This window comes from Emydura macquarii, unplaced genomic scaffold (assembly GCF_026122565.2).
Source record: "Emydura macquarii macquarii isolate MOO-44397 ecotype Brisbane River unplaced genomic scaffold, CSIRO-AGI_Emac_v2 contig_1043, whole genome shotgun sequence".
NCBI lineage: Eukaryota > Metazoa > Chordata > Testudines > Chelidae > Emydura > Emydura macquarii.
This window is the reverse complement of record NW_027131180.1, coordinates 3,180,014-3,199,054: the sequence shown is the minus strand read 5'-3', so window position 1 is coordinate 3,199,054 and position 19,041 is coordinate 3,180,014. Positions and strand designations below refer to the sequence as shown.

The 19,041-nt window shown below is 44.5% G+C and overlaps 1 protein-coding gene across 1 annotated transcript in view; it reads left to right on the top strand.

The window, feature by feature from the left end:
* Positions 1-19,041, top strand: part of APOO (apolipoprotein O) — a 72,793-nt gene that overhangs the window by 10,763 nt on the left and 42,989 nt on the right. The window contains exons 2-4 of the mRNA XM_067545043.1: positions 2,346-2,456; positions 7,555-7,674; positions 11,904-11,958. Of these exons, the coding sequence (XP_067401144.1) occupies positions 2,346-2,456; positions 7,555-7,674; positions 11,904-11,958 (286 nt within the window). The remainder of the gene's footprint in view (positions 1-2,345; positions 2,457-7,554; positions 7,675-11,903; positions 11,959-19,041) is intronic.

The following is a 19,041-nucleotide window of genomic DNA, read 5'->3' as shown; positions in this document are numbered from 1 at the left end:
CTTACAAAATGAAATTGTACTTTGGATTTTTGTCTGCTTAGTGGCAGAATAGGCTTGCAGTAAAATAAAAATAACATACAGATTCCAAGTAGCTTAGAAATAATGAGGAAATATACTGTAGAATTAATCATTGGTTAAATATTATTTATATTATTGTCAAGGCCTATTAATGTGTGTGTAAAAATGCTTCTTGTCAGCTTAAGCAAATGTTTTTTATTAACAAAGTAGGTCACATCTTTGCTCTGCTGTAAAACAGAGTTGATGGTTCTGGCAAGAGTAGAGCTGTGTTAGTAAGGCAGTAGTTATGGCTGATAAAGCACTTCCATTGTAAGCAAGGTTTTTTTTCCTATCCCCCTCTACCCATCGCCAGCTCCTTCAAGTTCAAACATTTAAAACTTTTAAAAAAAAAATACATGATCCTGTGAGCTAGTTCTCACATGATATTTCTTGGCACACAAGTAAAAAACTTTAAGAAGTTTGATTAAGATTCTATTTGGCTGTTTTTTGAGATGTTAGATCACACAAAATACGGTGTGCCAGATTCACCCCTATTTTTATAGAAAGGTCCAATTTGCATTCCCCTTCATCTTGCAGAGCAGCTGCGCTGAAGGGCGTATTGACTTTGATATAGAGGAACTTTATTTCTCGAGGGGTGAACAGGAGTTTCTTGGGCAGAGATTGCTTGGTGTTCGGCATCTTTCTTATCATGTCTAGTTCCAGCCTCTGCTGGGCTGATCCTACTTTCACTTAGGGCAGTGCTAGCCAGCTCTAGACCACATGGCAGAGCAAGAGTTGCATATGACTTGTTCCACTGCACCCAATCCTGGTGAACTGCCTTCTGCTGGGGGACATGTCTATCAGTTTGACCTCTTATCTGGTATGTGGATAATTGAAAAGCAGTTGCTGCTGCTATTTGTTTTATATACAAAACATTTTGAACTTAAACTGAATTTAGTCCTGTCAGCATTCAGTCTCTGACATGATGGAAGTAATTTGGTTTATAAACATTTGGGGGGAGGGTTAAAAAGTACATATTCTCTACATACTTGGTATACTTTCTTTTCTAAACATTCAACCACTAACTAACAGAGTTCCAGAGCATGCATCTAAGGTATTGCACCCTCGCTAAGGACTGCTATTATTACCTTTATTAAAACATAAACATTTCACTGGTTTAGCTAAATTGATGCAACATAACACCTTTAGTTATACTAGTGCAATTTCACATGTAGACCACGCCCAAGTTTATTTGTGAAAAGTACTATATGAATGTGAGACTCTTGAAGGGTCTTGTGTGGGTTAACTGGCTTTTTTGGATTAAATCTCTTACTTTGGAGGAGTTGTGGGAACAAATATCTCCTGGAAAAATTTCTTCCTTGCTCCCAGTTTCAATTCACAGTCATCTTGACTGGCAGTATATTCCAAAATTCCATTTGTCTCTGTTTTAAACTCCATCACTCTTTACTGTCTATTTAAAAGATGCATTGGAGCCCACATCCTGGAAATGGGAAAGATGATATCTGCTTTCAGGATGGTAGTTCTGTTGTGTGTTCAGATACAAGGGCTTTTCAAAAGTAGCATAGTCTTTCCGTCTTTCCTGAAGCTGGCAATGTCATCTCTGTAGCCAGTGCTTAATCTGTGCCAGGACGAAACCCCTGCACCTCTAGACTTGGCAGTTCATAGCCCCAGCACCTCTGGGCTTGCTACATCAGTTATGAAAGTTTAAAAAAAAATTTTTTTTTTGCTTGAGCCCTGGCACCTCTTTCATGACAAATTAAATACTGTCTGTAGCAATCTCAGGGCTCCCATGTGAGTGTAGGAGGTATCTCAGAGTCACTGAGATGGCTGGAATTAAAGGTCAAAACTTTCAATTGTGGTTATCTCATTACACACCTAAAGCCATATTTTGGCACCTCACTAGGAGTGGACAGTCTTTCACAGATGCTGAGCACCCACAGGTTCTACTGAAGGAAATGTCATGATACCTCCAAATCCCCACTTCAATAAAAATGCGTGAAGAATTATGAATTTATGAGCATGACTTCAGGTACCTACAATTCAAAAATTGGCCATAAATGTGTAATTCAAATGAAAGAGGGAGGGTGAATCTTCTTATGAGGTAAAATGCAGAAAATATACACATCTATATATTGTGCCCTTCAACTCTATACCTGATTTTCTGAGTGTTTTGGCTCTTACCTATTGAGCATGTTGCATTCTTCAGTGCAACTTAGGTTTACATGTGCTGTGCATATAGCTATCTGTATGGAAAGTATTCAAACACACTTGTCTAATGCGTTTCCAGCAGAGTGCATAAAATGTGTATAATCTTATATTGTTTTCAGGTAATGCGTCTGGGAGCTATGCCTGCTAGCCTGAGCTTGCTGCCCCTCCAAGTATATGCTTCATCCTCTGAAAAGGAAACTCCAAAAAAAGAGTTCCTAAAAATTGATGAGGTAAGACCCTGCCATTCTGGTTGTTTTCACAGTGTTCTGGTAATGGTGTATGGAGAAGCACATACCTAACAGAGAAAGATCATTTACTTTGGGAGGGCAAAAATGTTTGCATGTTTGTCTTCATGTTACAAGGAAAAAGGAATAATTAATTTAAACTTGCAATGAAAAAGTCCATGAGCTTTTCTTTTACTTTTCCTAACTATATGTTTTGAGGCCTGTTTGACATTTGAGACTTGCTCATATATAAAATAGTCTCTTCCATATCTGAAAACCCCTAATAAAATATTTTTCACTGAGTAGTTTTCTGTGGTAAGAAAGTTGCCAATACTAGTAGGTCTAACCCACAGGAACGCATGAGTGTGCACAGGAATAAAAATTTGGCCGCTATTGGAGGGGCACTTTCTGTGCCACCCCTCTTCCCCTGGGCCAGAGGAGCTCCCACCCTCCCCACCCCTTGTGGCGGCTGGAGGAGCTGGCTCTTCCCTCCCCCCCGCCCCCTCTTCCTCAGGGCTGGTGGAGCTTGCTCTCTCTCCCCTGGTGGCCAGAGGAGCTGGCTCTCCCCCTGTGACTCCAGGGCTGAGGGAGTTGTCATCATCTCCTGTTCTGGCTCGAGGCCAGAGGAGCTCACTCTCCCAGCCCCGAATCAGGAGAAATTTTGCGCTCCACTGATTGGGGGAGCCCATGCCCCTGCTCGCCACCCCTCCCTTGCACACACCCCTGGGAATGTCTTATCCCCTGCTTTTTCTCCAGCAGACACTGCGTGCTATTTATATGAGGAGTTCTGTTAGCTTTCATTGTCATGCTTAAATAAAGCAACAATGCCAAAAGCCTGTCTACTTTAAAATACAACTGTATTTATCATTCACTGTAGAGATGACACATGGTCCCTGCTCTATAAGGTTTACAATTCTGCCATGCAACCTATTTGCTTGCATTTCTGCATGGGTGCAGGGATTCCCAGACTTTGTTGTACTGAAGAATCAAGTCCTTAATATGGACAAAACACAATAAGCAACAATGAAAAAAATCAAGGTCATGAGCAAGTTTACAGAAGTAACAGCCTGTGGACACTTTAGTTATGCATTCATCTGGATAGTTTTTATTAAAAACATATCTGTTTATAAACTAGAGCTGCATATTGATTGGCCATTACCTCTTCTTTGTCCTGAGTGGCTAGTCAAAATTTGGGCCTGGTAAGTTGTTCCAGTTCAGAGTAGAAATTGATGACAGAATGTGATATTTTCTTTGATGCAGTCTTGTTTATTCACAAGGAATGTACAAAAGTGCTGATTCTCCAAACTCATGGGGAACAAAAACAAACCAGGGAATAGCACTGTGGTTTACAGCCACAAGTCTGTTTAGCCAGCAGCAGACCCAAAAGATCGCATTAGGCTTCTCCAAGAGTCACACTGTCCTTAAACTGGTGTTTGTCTTTCTTGCCTTCTTCTGATTCTCTTGTTTCTTGTCTCCCATTCTGCCTCCCAGTCATCCAGCTAGCACTCTTTCCCACAGACACAACTGGTCAGAACAATATCTACTCCTGGGGGAATTTTGTGCCAAATTTTTTTTTTTTTAATTTTGCACCAAAAAATTAAAAATTTGGCACAATTTATTTGTCAAAAGACAATATAATCATTCCAGTTTCAATAATTTTGGTAATTTATTTAAACTAAAATACAGAAAAAAAGTCACAACTATTCGGCGTTTCCTAAACCCATAGAAGTTAAGTTACAAATATACTTTTGTAACCAGTACCCTGCATTCCAGTTATAGTCCTATTTGGCTACTTTGGTAAGTGCTTTGTTCTGACTGTCCTGACATTTTATTGACTGCTTTCTAAACATTTTATTTGCCCTCAATCTTTTTTAATGGGTAAATAAAATAGATCCTGAGCTGTAATCTAACCCCATTGTGCCATTCTGGCACAGGAAAAAAGCGAGAGCATACAAACCTTCCTAGTTGAGGATTTCCTTACTATCATTTACAATGAAGCTCCTTTACATTGCTCTGGCAACATAAATGAGCCTTAAATATAAATGAGCTTAAAAAACTTTTACACCTGTTTTATGTTGCTGGGGAAATGCACTGAAGCCTTGTCTACACTAGAACTGCACTGCTCTCCACTGTTGTTGTCAGTGTTCTGAACACATAGTGGCTGGTTGCACACTATATCATGACCACCCAATCGGAACTGGAATCCGAGGCACCTGACCTGCTGTGTGCCATGCAAACAAACAATGCCGGATTACTGTTTGTATTCACGGAACATCTGCACATGGTGAACCGCCGCTTTTGGGTGCATGAAACAAGCACTGAGTGGGTGGGATTGCATTATTATGCAGGTCTGGAATGATGAGCAGTGGCTACAAAACTTTCGAATGCACAAAGCAATCTTCATTGAGCTCTGTGCGGAGCTCGCCCCTGCCCTGCGATGCAAAGACACGCGAATGAGAGTTGCCTTCTCAGTGGAGAAGTGTGTGGCAATCGCCATGTGGAAGCTGGCAACTCCAGACTGCTACCGGTTGGTCAGTAATCAGTTTGGAGTCAGGAAGTCCACTGTTGGATCCGTGTTATCGCAAGTGTGCAGGGCATTAATCACATTCTGCTGCAAAGGACTGTGACTCTGAGCAATGTGCGTGAAATAGTGGATGGCTTCACAGTGATGGGATTCCTGCAGTTAGGGGTGATGGCACCCATATAATCCAATTTTGGTCTCAGACAATCTTGTGACGGAGTACATCAATAGAAAGGGGGTACTTCTCTATGGTACTGCAGGTGCTTGTGGATCACTGTCGACATTTCACTGACATCAATGTGGGTTGGTCAGGGAAAGCGCATGATGCACGCATGGTTCCCTGCTCTGCATCATCCAGCAACTCAACCTCCTCATCCATGACTTCTTTGTCGGGGTTGAGTCCAATATGCATGGGTCTCTTGGTGGTGGAGGTTGGGTTGTTGCTGAGGATGGCTTCCAGCTCCTTATAGAAGTGGCAGGTCTTTGGCTCTGCACTAGAGCGATAGTTTGACTCCCTAGCCTTTTGGTACCTCTGCTGCGGCGCCTTGATTTTTTTGCATGGCACTGGAGTATGTCCGGTTCATAGCCCTTCTCCGCCATTAAACAAGACATTTGACCTTATGTATCAAAATTCTTTTGGCTGGAGCAGAGCTGAGACTGCACAGCCTCTTCTCCCCAAATGCTGATCGGGTACAGCAGCTCTGGTGTGCTTCAAGCGGGAAAGCGTTTTATGCGTGGAGCCGCCATGGTCAGCTGGGAAGATGAGATGTGAGTTCTGATCAAGCAGGATGTGGAATTTCAAAAATTCCTGAGATTTTACAGGGGGAGGGGCGGATGGCTGCAGGGCAGCGGAATTCAAACTCCAGAGCAGTCAGGATGGGTATTGTGGGACACTTCCTGGAGTCCTTTTACCATGACAGAACCAAGTGTGGTGTCTACACTGACACTTTGTTGTTAAAAGTTTGGAGCAAAAAATTCTTTTGTCTTCCAGGTGGTTTTATTTTGTTGCAAAATCAGGGGAGTTGATGTGGGGGGGGAGGGGAGAATGTCCATGCCTACACCACCACTGCTTTGGTGCAAAAAGCTGACCTTGGTCAATGAGTCTATAGAGTAAAGCAGGCCTAAGAATGGGAACAATTAACTAATAATAGGAACAACTAAGCAGGCAGGCTGCTGCATTTTCTGCTCTGCCTGGGGGTATAGAGCCTGCCTCACAGCTACCTTCAAACAGCATGTTGCATTGCCTCTTCACACCACAATAACGAGCAAGAGGGATAGAGTCTCTCACTTGCTCACATGCCTACCCGCCTGCTCCCCCTTCTGCCCGCTTCTCCTCCCTCCCATGCTGATTTACATCTCCGCTGGCTGCTCCGGATTCTCAAACAGACATCCATGGCTGCTGGGGAAAAGGCAAGTGTCCATGCAGATTGCTTTTCTTCACCATTTTTCTGGACAGGGGACATGAACTCTGTGCATGTGCAGTGGCACAGAATTCCCCCAGGAGTAAATATCCCACACATGGTGCTTGTTTCTGGGCAGACTCCATTATTCCTTATTACGATTTGACCCCTTAGTTGTCTCTAACAACTATCTTAATTGAAGGGTGCGTTCACACAGTTTTAATAAGGTTTTAACTCAATCCATAACAAGGTTTAACCCAGCTCATAACACTATGTAACAAGGCTCAGTGTTCCTCAGAAACCATCAGGAGCTCTAATACTTTCTTTAAGATGTAACCAAAAGACACATGGGACATTTTTTATTTTAGTGGAAAATCACGGAAAAGTAATAATGGACATTATTACCACAAATAATAAAGTCCATTATTACTTTTCTTCAATTTTCCATGTCTTGTGTCCAACTCAGCTGCAATTTTTTGACAGTCATCCTGCAATTCAAGTAGGGCCTTATATATCAGTCTTAGGGTAGTGTGACAAGTTTAGATTTTTTTTTTTAAAAGGTTAAAATCTTTTAAAAGATTTGTAGATATGTAGGAGTGTCTTCGTAATATAAATGTTGGATGTTTCACCTGTTACGTTGACAACAGTGTTGCTAATGCTGTCCATTACTAATGTAGGTAAAAGTTACAACATCCAGTCTGTAGTACAATTTTCTGTAAATCTCAAGTTCTCTGCTAAGTAAAATGTCCACCAAACTATTAGTTAAAAAACTACTTAAGTCTTTAATAATGGCTTGGATAAATATAGAAAATGACTGCTCTAAGATCTAGTACACTTAGTGCAAACGCTGAGAACCAGTATTGCTGGTTAAGCATAGAGAAAACGTCCCACAATTATGTATGCTGTATTTTTTGGGACCAAATTATTCTAATGTTTTTATTTCTAAATCTGTGACTTAGATTAGCCAGTAACTTGTTTGGATGAACGGAGCAATTAGTATGGTCTCATGATTTATAACTATCAATTAATTCACATAGAGTTCTCACAGCTGTACTGTATTTTTATGTCTTGTATTGTAGTATTATCTACTTTGTTCTGGGCACTGCTGAATTATAAATTCCTGCCCTGAGGACCTTCTTGTACAAGTCTACCTATTTAACCTCTTGTATACTAATATTCACAGCTTTCACTCTACTCCTGTCCAACTCCTGGGTCTAAATATGTGGAGAAACCACAAACCCAGCTGGAGGAGGGGATTTCATCTGTGCGGCATTCTGTGGAACCATATACAGCATGGTGTCAGGTATAGTAGTTTTATCTTATAGGAGTACTGATAGTGTCTCCAAAGTTAAGGTTGATTGATGATTTTGTTTACCTGTCTGGGTCTGAATTAGTGAATTACTTTAAAAAAAAAAAAAAAAAAAAGGGGGGGGGGGGGCGGGGGGGGAGAAGGGGAGGGGGCTAGGAAGACATATCTGAGGGGTCTGAATAGCTAAGGATATTTTGCTCATTAGGAAGTATTTCTGGAAAAATAAATCTCTTTCCCCCTGCCACTGTACAAGATTTGGTAAAATATACCATGCACCCCTTTTTGGCCAAAAAAAGCGGGGGGGGAGAAGGCTTTAGCATCCGCCCCTCCTTCAACACTCAACAGTCATCCCCATTGTTTGAGCTGCAAAAGCCTTTTCCCCCAAATCTTTTAGCTCTTAAAAAATTAACTGTTTCCCCTTAACTGAAAGACAGAGATGCTATCAGCCGCCAATTCCCCTTTCTTTGAAGTTCCCCCTTGCCTTTTGTAGTAGTTAGTAAAAAAAAAAAAAAAAGGGGGAAGGAGGAGGAGGAAGTTAGATTACTGCAATGTACATAATAAATAGTATAACACAGTAATAGTCTGCAACTATGCAAAATGTTGTTGTCTGTACCCATCATTTTCACCTAGATTTTCTCTTTTATTCTCTCAAGTAACAGGGAAAGCTTGTTAGTTTATTGCTGGACCTGGTTTCAAGTGAGTTAATTAGTGACATTTATTTTTTAATATAGTTAAAATGTAGGTTTGTTTTAGATACTTTTGCTTCTAGAGCAAACCTGTATTTCTGTAAAATATAAATTGTTTCAGGCCAGCAGGGCCAATTGGAGTATAATAGTAGCCAGAGCCCTTTGCTCTGGAGTGAAGCCAGCATAATCCATGTCCATTGCCTGTCCACAGCCCCTAGGTGGCCCCCAAATTACTTTTGTTTAATAAATGGCTACTGAATGCAGAGGTAATTAAAACAAAGTTATTTTATCGAGACAAATTCATTAGGACATGAGAGGTCTAGGTAGCCAGATCAGCACAAGTCATCACTGCACTGGGAGCCCTCTGTGGGTGAGAGAGAAGAGCCTCTGTTTACAAAGGAGGATTTTGGTGATTTGATTACTGTATTTAGGTCCTAAAGGTAAATATAGTATTTAAACTTGTCTTCATTGCATTTCATCTGTGGAATTCAGACCAATTCCCCAATTTGTCAAGGTCCGTCTGAATTCTAATCCTCTTCTTCAAAGTGCATGATCATCATCTTTGGGAAACCTCTTCAAGATTAGCAGTCCATGATAAACAAACGTATTTGGGGACACAAGAAGACAAGTCAAACAGGCTACCAAGACCTTGACAAAAGAGGGAGCGGTGCTATCAAACATTAAACTTTATTATTGTGCAAGCCAGATCAGAAATTTGGATAACTTCAAACCTTAATAAATATGAGATAGAGTAGGACACTGTTCTATAGTCAGACTCTCATGCTCCCTGGGATAAAGGAAATCTCTAGGCTAAAACCAACCACCCTTTTTTTATAACCACCCTTTTTTTTTTTTTTTTTTTTTGAGAGCAACAATAGACTATGGGATAATAAAAAACTAAGCACTTACCCATTGCCAATAGATGAAAACACCTAATAAAATTCTGGGAAGCTATATATCTTGGGAGCTTATTGGTAATAGGAGATTTGGTCAAGTATTCAGAGAAGCTACATTCAGATGGTTTGAAGAGATTCAACAGCTTGCAGAAGATATTGAAGTTGTGCAGTATGAATATCTGCAATTGAGAAATTTTTCAACCCACACTTTTTTCCAAAAACAATCCTAAGCAAAAAAAATTGATAGAGTTTGAAAAATTATGTGTTAAACTATGAAACACAAGAGTCTACTTTCCATCTTTATATAAAATTATTTTAAGTTGTCATTGTGATGCTGGCAGACCAGGTGCAAACTGTTGTCAAGACTTTAGACCTCAGCCAAGCACTGACAAATTAATTGCTGGAAACCAGTCTGTTTCATCTGTGTTTTAGTATGGTTAGATGGGTATTGGACATATAACAACGTGCTTAGACATTATGAAATGCTTGTGAATTGCTGTATGTGTTAATCTCCTGTATAATTTCTTTATCACATGCTATAAGGTAATAATTTTTTGCTTTGTAACTGTAAAAAATGTTTGCTCTGAAACTGTCCCCCCCAGTCAGGAGGGATCGTCTCCCAACCATCAAGAAGGCCTTTCAAAACTAAATGGGCCATTGTAGGACATCACAACGCAAAGACTTTTAATTGCCCTTTTACACCCATGAAGAGGCTGTGTGCAGAATGGCTTGTCCCATCAGCTTGAATTTTGGAAGAAGGAAATAAAAACTGCCAAGAAATTTTTTCATCTTTCTTTTGCTGTTTGGAGGTTGAAATACATGGCCTTTACAGAATAAAATTGATTTTCCAATTTGACACTGACATACTCGCACCCTTTACTGTGGTATTCAGGCTTCAATTTTAAATGGGACCTGAAAAACTTTCCATTTATGGCTATATAGATGCAGGGTCTGATCTCTTTAAATTCCTTTGTTCTGTCTGGTTGACTGGAGCAACCAATGTAAACATCATAGTGGGAATGGAACTTAAGAGGGGATTGACCTGTCTGGAAGTTCAGTTGGACTGACTGTGGGTACTTGGTGTTCTGTCCTCCAAGGCTCTGTGGCCTGTTAATCTCTTACCCTGCCTTATTTTTGTTTACATAATGATCATTTGTATAGTATGACTCACTGTTGCTGTATGTATTGCACACTTCTTCAAAACTGATTACTTTCCTGTATCACCAGACTGTGGTGTTTTTAACAGTCACAGTTGACTGGGTGGGCAAAAAAAAAGTGCAAGGTTTTAGGATCTTTCTTCTGACTTTGCTCTCAATGAGAGCTTTTATCCAGTTGTGTTACAGAAAGTAGTGTTTTGGAGTAGCTCTTTCAGATGATATTTAAAAATTGTTTTATTCTAGAAAATCAAATGAAAATCAGTTTTGGGTAGATTCATATACTATTTTATGTCTTTGATAATTGTTAGAAAAATTATTTAAAAGGCTAGTTTTACTGTTCAAAACTGTAAAACAGACAGCGTCATACACTACATGACAGAAGTTCAGACTTTTATTAGCATGCTATAAAATCTTTAGACCTTGCTCTGTTGTACCAGCTGATAGCATAACCAACTCCCATAAACTGATTTATTTATGCTTAAATCTACCCCATGTGAACTCTCCCTCCATGGTAGAGATTTTTGTTACTATTGCAAATAAGGAAATTAGAGTTCTAATGAGAGTTCCCTTACCCAGTATACTAATTTAGTGCCTTCATTTCACAGTTCCTGAAATTTAGGGGTTATAATATTATTTAAGTGATATTGCAAGATTGTTCTCCACATCTTAACTCTGGGCCTATTGATTTGTTTACCCCCTTCATGAAGTGGCGCGTGTGTGTGTGTGTATTTTTGTGTTTTTAACCCTCATAATCTCCAAGAATACTGTTATGCCAGTTTATCATAGTCTGGCAAAAGAGAAAATAACTGCATTCCAAATCAGTAATACCTATCCATAGATCACTAGGAATGGGTTATTGTATATCTATGTGGCCTGCCTCTTCTGCATTGACTCATTTATTTTGTAATGCATAGATATGACAAGATATCTGAGCACGGTTTGGTAGCGGAACAGCTTCATAATCCCTAAATTTCTGCTTTGTGATCAGGAGCTTGCTGCAGTGCTAACATGCTACCAGACTCACTTTTTTCTCTCCATTTTTGTGGCAGTGTATACAATCTTCATTCAGAATTTATGGTTGAAAACAGTACTTGCTGTGTTTAATGTACAGTATAATAGTAGGCAAATAGAATTGTCAGTGGGAAAGGAAACTGGAGAAGGGGACAGAAGGGAAGAGGCCTTGGTAGCATGGATAAAATCAGAACCGCACATATGTACCAAAGAAGTCCTTTAGTTTTCCAAATATTCTGTGCTGACTGTGAAGCCATTCAGTATTGGCAGAAAACAATGTTTAATTTTATCTGCTGATTTGGTCCTGAATAAGAAGTCCTGCAATCATATTTTACAGTCTCAAACATACAAGACTATTCTGCATGAATTGACGTAGAATGTATAAAACTAATTTTGTTGCTCTTCATCAGGTTAATAATCAACAGTTCCATCTGCTTTGCTACTGTATATTTATTCTGGTTTTTTTTCCCCAGGATCTTTACTCAAAAGCTATGCCCAGAGTTGAAAGGACTGTTGAACGTGGTAGAGGTAAATCATCCTTACAATTTTCTTTACTAATAGGTGAGATGCTTAATAGGAAAAGTTACGATTCAGGGCTATGGTTAAATGTGCCTTCTCTTAGCACAAAGCTCCAATAAACATTGTTCAGCATATTGTGTGAGCAATTAAAGAAACTTTAAATCTTTCTGCTATTTGTTCTGTGGATTTGCTTGGATTTCTTTTGCGGAGCATCATGATATGTTTTTGATAATTAAAAACATAGTCCTGTGTCTATTTTCAAACAAACAGTGCAAGAGTAAGGGCTTAAACGACATAGCTCGGTTGAATTATGGGAGTAAAAAATTAAACACCCCCAAGAGACATAGTTAAGTTGACCAAAGTCCCATCATAGATACATCTGGGTTATCCTAGCTCCTTTCTCTCACAGAGAGGGACTAACTACAGCAACAGAAAAACTCCTTTTTGTCTCTTTAGTAAATATCGTCTGCATTATGGTACACTACAGGCACAGGTGCAGCATCCGTGTCGTGGACAGGCCCTAAGTAATGGGACCATGTAAAGGACATCCACAGTATCAGTTAAAGGGACAACATCCACGGTATCAATTAGGGGACGTCTAGGCTAATTGAGCCATGCAGGGAACACGATGTTACCTGTTCATAGGCAGCCACGCTGGAGCCGGTGCAAATCACTTTGTGAAAATAGGAGTATCTATAAATAGCTTTATTTGGCCTTACCTGTGTCATGCAGGATTATTTGGCCAGAATTTGATTTCTCCAATCTCTCTCTGTGGTTGTCTGGGTTAGTGGGACATGAGAAAAGAAAGAAATCACTTGCACAACTTAATCACATGCCAGAGCTAAGCACAATTTGACAATGTTCTCAAATAAATATGAGCTGACTGTTTTAAACTCAAATGAATCTGCACATTTCTCATCTTTCTAAACTAAACTGTCCCAATCTTTGGAACATCTACATATGGAATTACTTTCATATTTCTAATTTCTCATCACCTCTTTCTAGATTACTTCCTATTTCTGCTATATCTTTTTTGAGATAGGTTGACCAAAATAGAGTTCAGAGATGCACCACATGGGCATAGGGTTCTACTCATGCAGTGTTGGAGCCCAAGAAAGGATGTGATTGCTTTTAGACCATTCTTTTTTTTTTTGCATCTAAGTCAGCCTTCTCTTACAAGAAATTTTTTGTACTACATGAACCAGGAGATGTTCAGTTAAATTGAACAGCAATATTTTTATACACTATCCCAAATAACCCTTGGGAGCTCATTCCTTCAAGATTATACTGAGACCAAGAATTCATAAAAGGATTACATATTTATATAGATAGTGATTACATCCACCTTACATCAGAAAAGCTGATAAATGTTAGGGATATAACATTTTTGTTCTTCAGAGCATAAATGAATCACTAACTGATAGACTCTTCCTCTAAAGGCAGTTTATTCCATAATTATACGCTTCTTGCATCTGAAGCATCTGGTACCAGCCACTGTTAGAAACAGGATGCTGGACTACTAGTTAGCTCTAGTCTGGCAATTCCTATGTTGCAATGAAAGAAAAAGAATCAACTTTTAAATTATCTGAACTCTGAGGCCTGGTGCAGCAAGGGATGATCTAAGTGTGTATATACTTGCACAAGTCAGGATGGAGAAACACCTTTCTATGTTATTTACTTTTAATGGAAAGTTAAAATAATTGTTTGGATTTCATTTTTAACTGAAATTGTGTGAACTGGGAAATAAAAAAAAAATGCACAGTTGTCTTGTTGGTTTTATTAGCTGACTAAAACGTCAAGTGTAACAGATGACAAAACCACAAGAGGTTTTGTAGTTGAGAATGGCTGACAGCAAACTGCAGGAAACTTAGCTAACGGGGGAAATGAAATTGCATGCATAACCAGAGCAACAGGATTTAAATATAATTGTTTTGTAAATATCAATATTACTTGTGCAGCTGATGAGAGCCTAATAAGTTAGTTGAATTATGAACTGATTCCATCCCTCCAAATTACACTAGTTTCTGAAAACATTTTTTGTATGGTACACTAATTTTTAAAATTGTTCTACAATGCTGATGTTCTGTTAAGTATGTAGCAGGAGGTCAAGAGGAGGTAGCCCCTTCTGGGTTAACAAATGAGTGTCCATAGATCATTGCATTCCAATACTTACTAGTGTTAGTTATTAGTATGAAACACTTGAATCGTAATACAGTTTGGAAATTTTAGTAAAACTACTTTCTGTTTTCTGAAACTTGCTGATGAAATATCTGTTCAAGCTGGAATTAATGAAATTCTGTTTCTATCTTCGAGTGATTGCTCATATTCATTCCAATATAGGTGAGTGCGTGCACCATGCACTGGTTCCCGGAACTTTTTTGCTCTTAGCAAGCCCCATAGGGTCAGCTCAGGCACCCCCTGGAGTACCACGCTCATGCCGTGGTACATAGAGCGCCGCCGACCCCGTGGACCCTCAGTTCCTTCTTTCCGCCCATTGACGGTTGCTGGAACGTCTGCCCCTTGCTCTATTAGCAAGTAGCAATCCCTGTTTTTCTAGTTGTTTGTTAGCGTTAAGTACAGCAGTTAAGTTAAGTAGGTTAGAGTTAGAAGATAGATTGTTAGTCCTTAGGGGCTTAGAGTTGAGCCATGCCGGGCTCAACCATTTTAAAGCCTGTGCCGTCTGCACCAAGGCTTTCCCAGTGAGCGATCCTCACAACCGCTGCCTCCTTTGCCTCAGGGAGCAGCATTGTAAGGACAAGTGCCGGATCTGCAAGGCTTTCAAGCCTGGACACACAAGGAGCGGGATGCCCACTGAAGGCGATGCTGATGGAGTCCGCACTCCAGCCAGACTCTGAATCGTCCAGATCTCCAGTGGCACTGAGCGTATCGTCGGTGTGGAATGCTCCACTGGTACCGGTACTGAAACCTGTGGTACCGAAGAAAAAGAAGCGGCCGGAGGCCGCCCACATGGACTCCCCCCTGTGACTGGTACAGCAGGGGGTTACTCAGGAGATGCTCCAGCCACGTGCCATGGAGAGTACTCCGGCACCGGCATCTCCTCGACTCCTGGGGGTGGGGGAGTGCCCTTGCGAGGGCCGTTGATGTCGGAGGCTTTCGCTGTGGCACACGCCCTCATGGGCATGCCCATGCCTCCATCCCCCCCTTGGCCAAGGCTTCTGGGACCGGCGTCTCGGGGTAAACCCATGCTGGGTGCCCCCGGTGGATGGCTGAGACAGCAGTCGAGGTCTCCCCCCAGACGGTCGAGGAGGGTCAAGAGAGTGAGCTCCCCTCCTTGCTCCGACACAGAGTCGTCGAGCTCCTCGACACCACAGCACCGAGGGCAGTCTCAAGGCTCCAGCGCGAGGCGAAGTCGGTACAGTTCCCCCTCACGCATGGATCAGTCTTCAGGATCCCGGCACCGCTCCGATCCCAACACCGCGCACCGGCGTGGATCCCAGCAGCCACAGACACTGGAGGCACTCAACGCCGGTCCCGATCCCCGGTGCGCAGCCCGGCGCGGACACAAGAGCCCGAACGCGCCCGGTACCGATCCTGCTCACTGGCATCGGAGAAGCAGGGGTGGCACTGCTCTCGATCTCCAGTTTGCAGTCCAGCGTGGATCCCGGTGGCCGAAGGGCTTGGGTCTTCTCGGCACCGGTCCAGATCCCTGGCTCACAGCTCTGTACGAGCCCCGCACGGCTCCCGCCATAGATCCCAGTCATGGTCCCACAGCCACCCGGGGGACGCGGACACGGCCACGCGCAGGTCCAGATCACCGGCACGCGGCCAGGAAGGGGTCCAGGCACCCGACGACTGCAGGCGCCGTTGTTCGTCCTCCGGTGCCGAAGATCACCGGCACTGCTCCACATCCCTAACCCACAGCCCCGTGCGGGGCTCGGCACTGAAGGACTCGGCACCGACTGAACCCTCAGCACCGTACCATCGGTCTCGCTCTTCAGAGTCCAGAAGGGGGCGCAACCATTCTCGGAACCGCTCTAGGTCTCCTAAGGGCAAGCGCTGATACAAGACCTCGGCGCCTAGGAGGCGTTCGTCCAGCTCCTCCAGCCGCTTGCCCCCCCGCCGGCACCGCAGGCACCGCCGAGACCGCTCTTCCTCATCCTGGAGCCGATCATTGTGGAAGACGAGTTGGGACCGCAAGTCCCAGAGGCACCGGTCCCGCAGCTCAGGACGCCATGCACACCAGCCCTCCCCCTCCACCACCCCCCCCCCGGCACTGGGGCCGGTCCCAGCTTGGGCCCAGGGCCCCTGGAAATGGCCCTACTGGGGTCCCTAGGGTACTCAACCAACCCAGGGCATGGTGTCAGTTCCCTCCTCGACGGCCCTACCCCCGCATCTGCCTCCGAGCGGGCCGGAGAAGGGCCATTCCTCCGAGGAGGAATCCGACCCTCAGGAGGGTCCCTCTACGGAGCCCCTCCCACAGTCCTCCTCCTCTTCCCCGGACGATGCAGCCGCCAGGGATAGGAGAGTACTGCTCCCTAACTTTAAAGCCCATCAGGAGCTTCTTAAGAAGGTGGTGGACAATTTAAACCTGGAACTGAAAGAGCTCTCCGAGGAGGAGGACCCCCTCTTTGGGGGTCTCGGGATCAGCAGAACCGTCCAGGGTCGCCCTCCTGGTCCACGAGCGGGTCCTGAAATTGGTTAAGGCCCTTTGGCAGACCCCTGCCTCGGTGGCCCCCACCTCTAAGGGCACCGAGCGTAAATATTACATCCCGGCAGAGGGATTCGAGTTCCTGTATAACCATCCTGCGCCGGGGTAGCTGGTTGTGGAGGCTGCCAACCAGCGTGATAGACAGGGGGCCCAAGCAAATACCCACAAGAACAAGGACAATAAAAAAATTGACTTGTTCGGCAGGAAGGTATACTCCACGGGGGCCTTGCAGCTGAGGATAGCTAACCACCAGGCTCTCCTTGGCCGCTACAATTTAAATCTCTGGTCCTCCCTCCAGAGATTCTTACAAGGGTGGTCTTAGGACCAGGCGGCAGACTTTGCCACCCTTATCCAGGAGGCCGCGACAGTGGCAGCAGCGGCCCTCCAGTCCGCCAGTGATGCCGCAGATGCCGCAGGGAGAGCTATGGCATCCGGTATTGTCATGCGGCATTGCTCCTGGCTCCAATCTTCAGGGTTGTCGCAGGAGGTCCAGCAGGCAATCCAGGACCTGCCCTTTGACTGTGCTGGCCTTTTTTCGGACCGCACGGACGATAAACTGCATGTCCTGAAGGACTCCAGGGCCACCCTGAAGTCATTAGGGCTGTATATGCCGCAGGCCTCTCGGCGTCAGGCATGGCCACGTCCCCAGCGTCCGCCCCAGCAGGCACCAAGACCGCCTTCCCGACCCGCTCAACCCAGGAGGGGTCGGGATAGATATAGGGCACCCAACCACAGGGACCGCCAGGGCTCTTCGGCGGGTCCCCAGCAAGGGCTTTCTAAGGGAAACAATAAAAAACAATTTTGATGGTGCGCACGAGGGTGGCACCTCCCCCATCCCCCTGGATCGAAATTTTCTTTTTATGAACAGACTGAGGCCATACTTCGCCGAGTGGCAGAGCGTTACATCAGACCGTTGGGTACTGAGTGTGGTGCGCAGAGGTTATGCCCTGCAACACTCGGCCTTCCTCCCTCTCCCCCCCCCGACTGTCCCCTTACCCCATCCCTCTTCAGGGATCCCTCTCATGAGCATCTCCTCACTCAGGAGGTGAATTCTCTTCTCCTCTTCGGAGCGGTGGAAGAGGTTCCTCCTCAGGAAAGAGGAAAGGGGTTCTACTTCCGTTATTTCCTCTCCACTCGCCTTTGGGATCTTGCGGTGAGGCACGACTTCCACATATCTGCCTCTCACCTCCCGGAGGTCAGGAACAGCGAGGTGGATCACCTCAGCAGGTCGTTTCTACCCCGCCACGATTGGTCACTGCACCTGGAGGTGGTGACTTCCATCTTCCGCAGGTGGGGCGTTCCCCAACTGGACCTGTTCGCGTCGTCCTGGAACAGGAAGTGCCCGAGGTTCTGCTCACTCCGAGGTCGTGAGCCGGGCTCCATTTCCGACGCGTTCCTTATAGATTGGACGGGGACCCTCACGTATGCGTTTCCCCCCATTCCGTTGCTGCCCAAAGTCCTCTTGAAGATCAAGAGGGACAAAGCGGACATCATTCTGGTTGCCCCGGCCTGGCCGAGACAACATTGGTTCAGCATGTTGCTGGACCTGTCCATCGCTACGCCGATGCCGCTCCTGAGGCACTACGACCTGCTCTCACAGGACCAGGGTCGCCTGCTGCACCCGGACCTGGACTCCCTCTACTTGACAGCATGGAGACTCTGTGGCTAACGGTGGGAGAGAGAGCTTGCTCGGTGCAAGTCCAACAGGTCCTGCTAGGTAGCAGGAAACCTTCCACTTAGGTGGTGTACCGTGCTAAGTGGAAGCGGTTTACCTGTTGGGTGGAGTCCCGGGGCATCCCACCGAGCCATTCGCCCATACAGGCCATCTTGGAGTACCTGCTCCACCTGAAACTGCAGGGCCTGGCCCTGGCCTCCCTAAGGGTACACATGGCGACCATCTCGGCCTTCCACCAGCCATTAGAGGGGAGGTCGCTGTTCTTGCACCCTATGTCCCTCAGATTCCTCAAAGGGGTGGAGAAGCTGTACCCGCAGGTTTGTGACCTGGTGCCTCCCTGGGATTTGAACCTGGTCCTTGCCACTCTGATGGGACCCCCCTTTGAGCCCATGGCTACATGCCCGCTGCTTGTCCTCTCCTAGAAGGTAGCCTTCCTGGTAGCCATTACATCAGCTAGGAGGGTCTCTGAGATTAGGGCCTTGACCTTGGAGCCCCCCTATACTGTCTTCTACAAAGACAAGGTGTGGCTGAGACCTCACCCTGCATTCCTGCCTAACGTGGTGTCTCAGTTTCACTATAACCAGGATATCTTCCTCCCCGTGTTCTTTCCTAAACCGCATGGTTTGGAGAACGAGAGGAGATGGCACTCGCTGGATGTCAGGCGAGTCCTGGCCTACTACATCGAGCGGACCAGGCCATTCCGGAAGTCAACGCAGCTGTTCGTGGCAGTGGTGGACCGGTTGAAGGG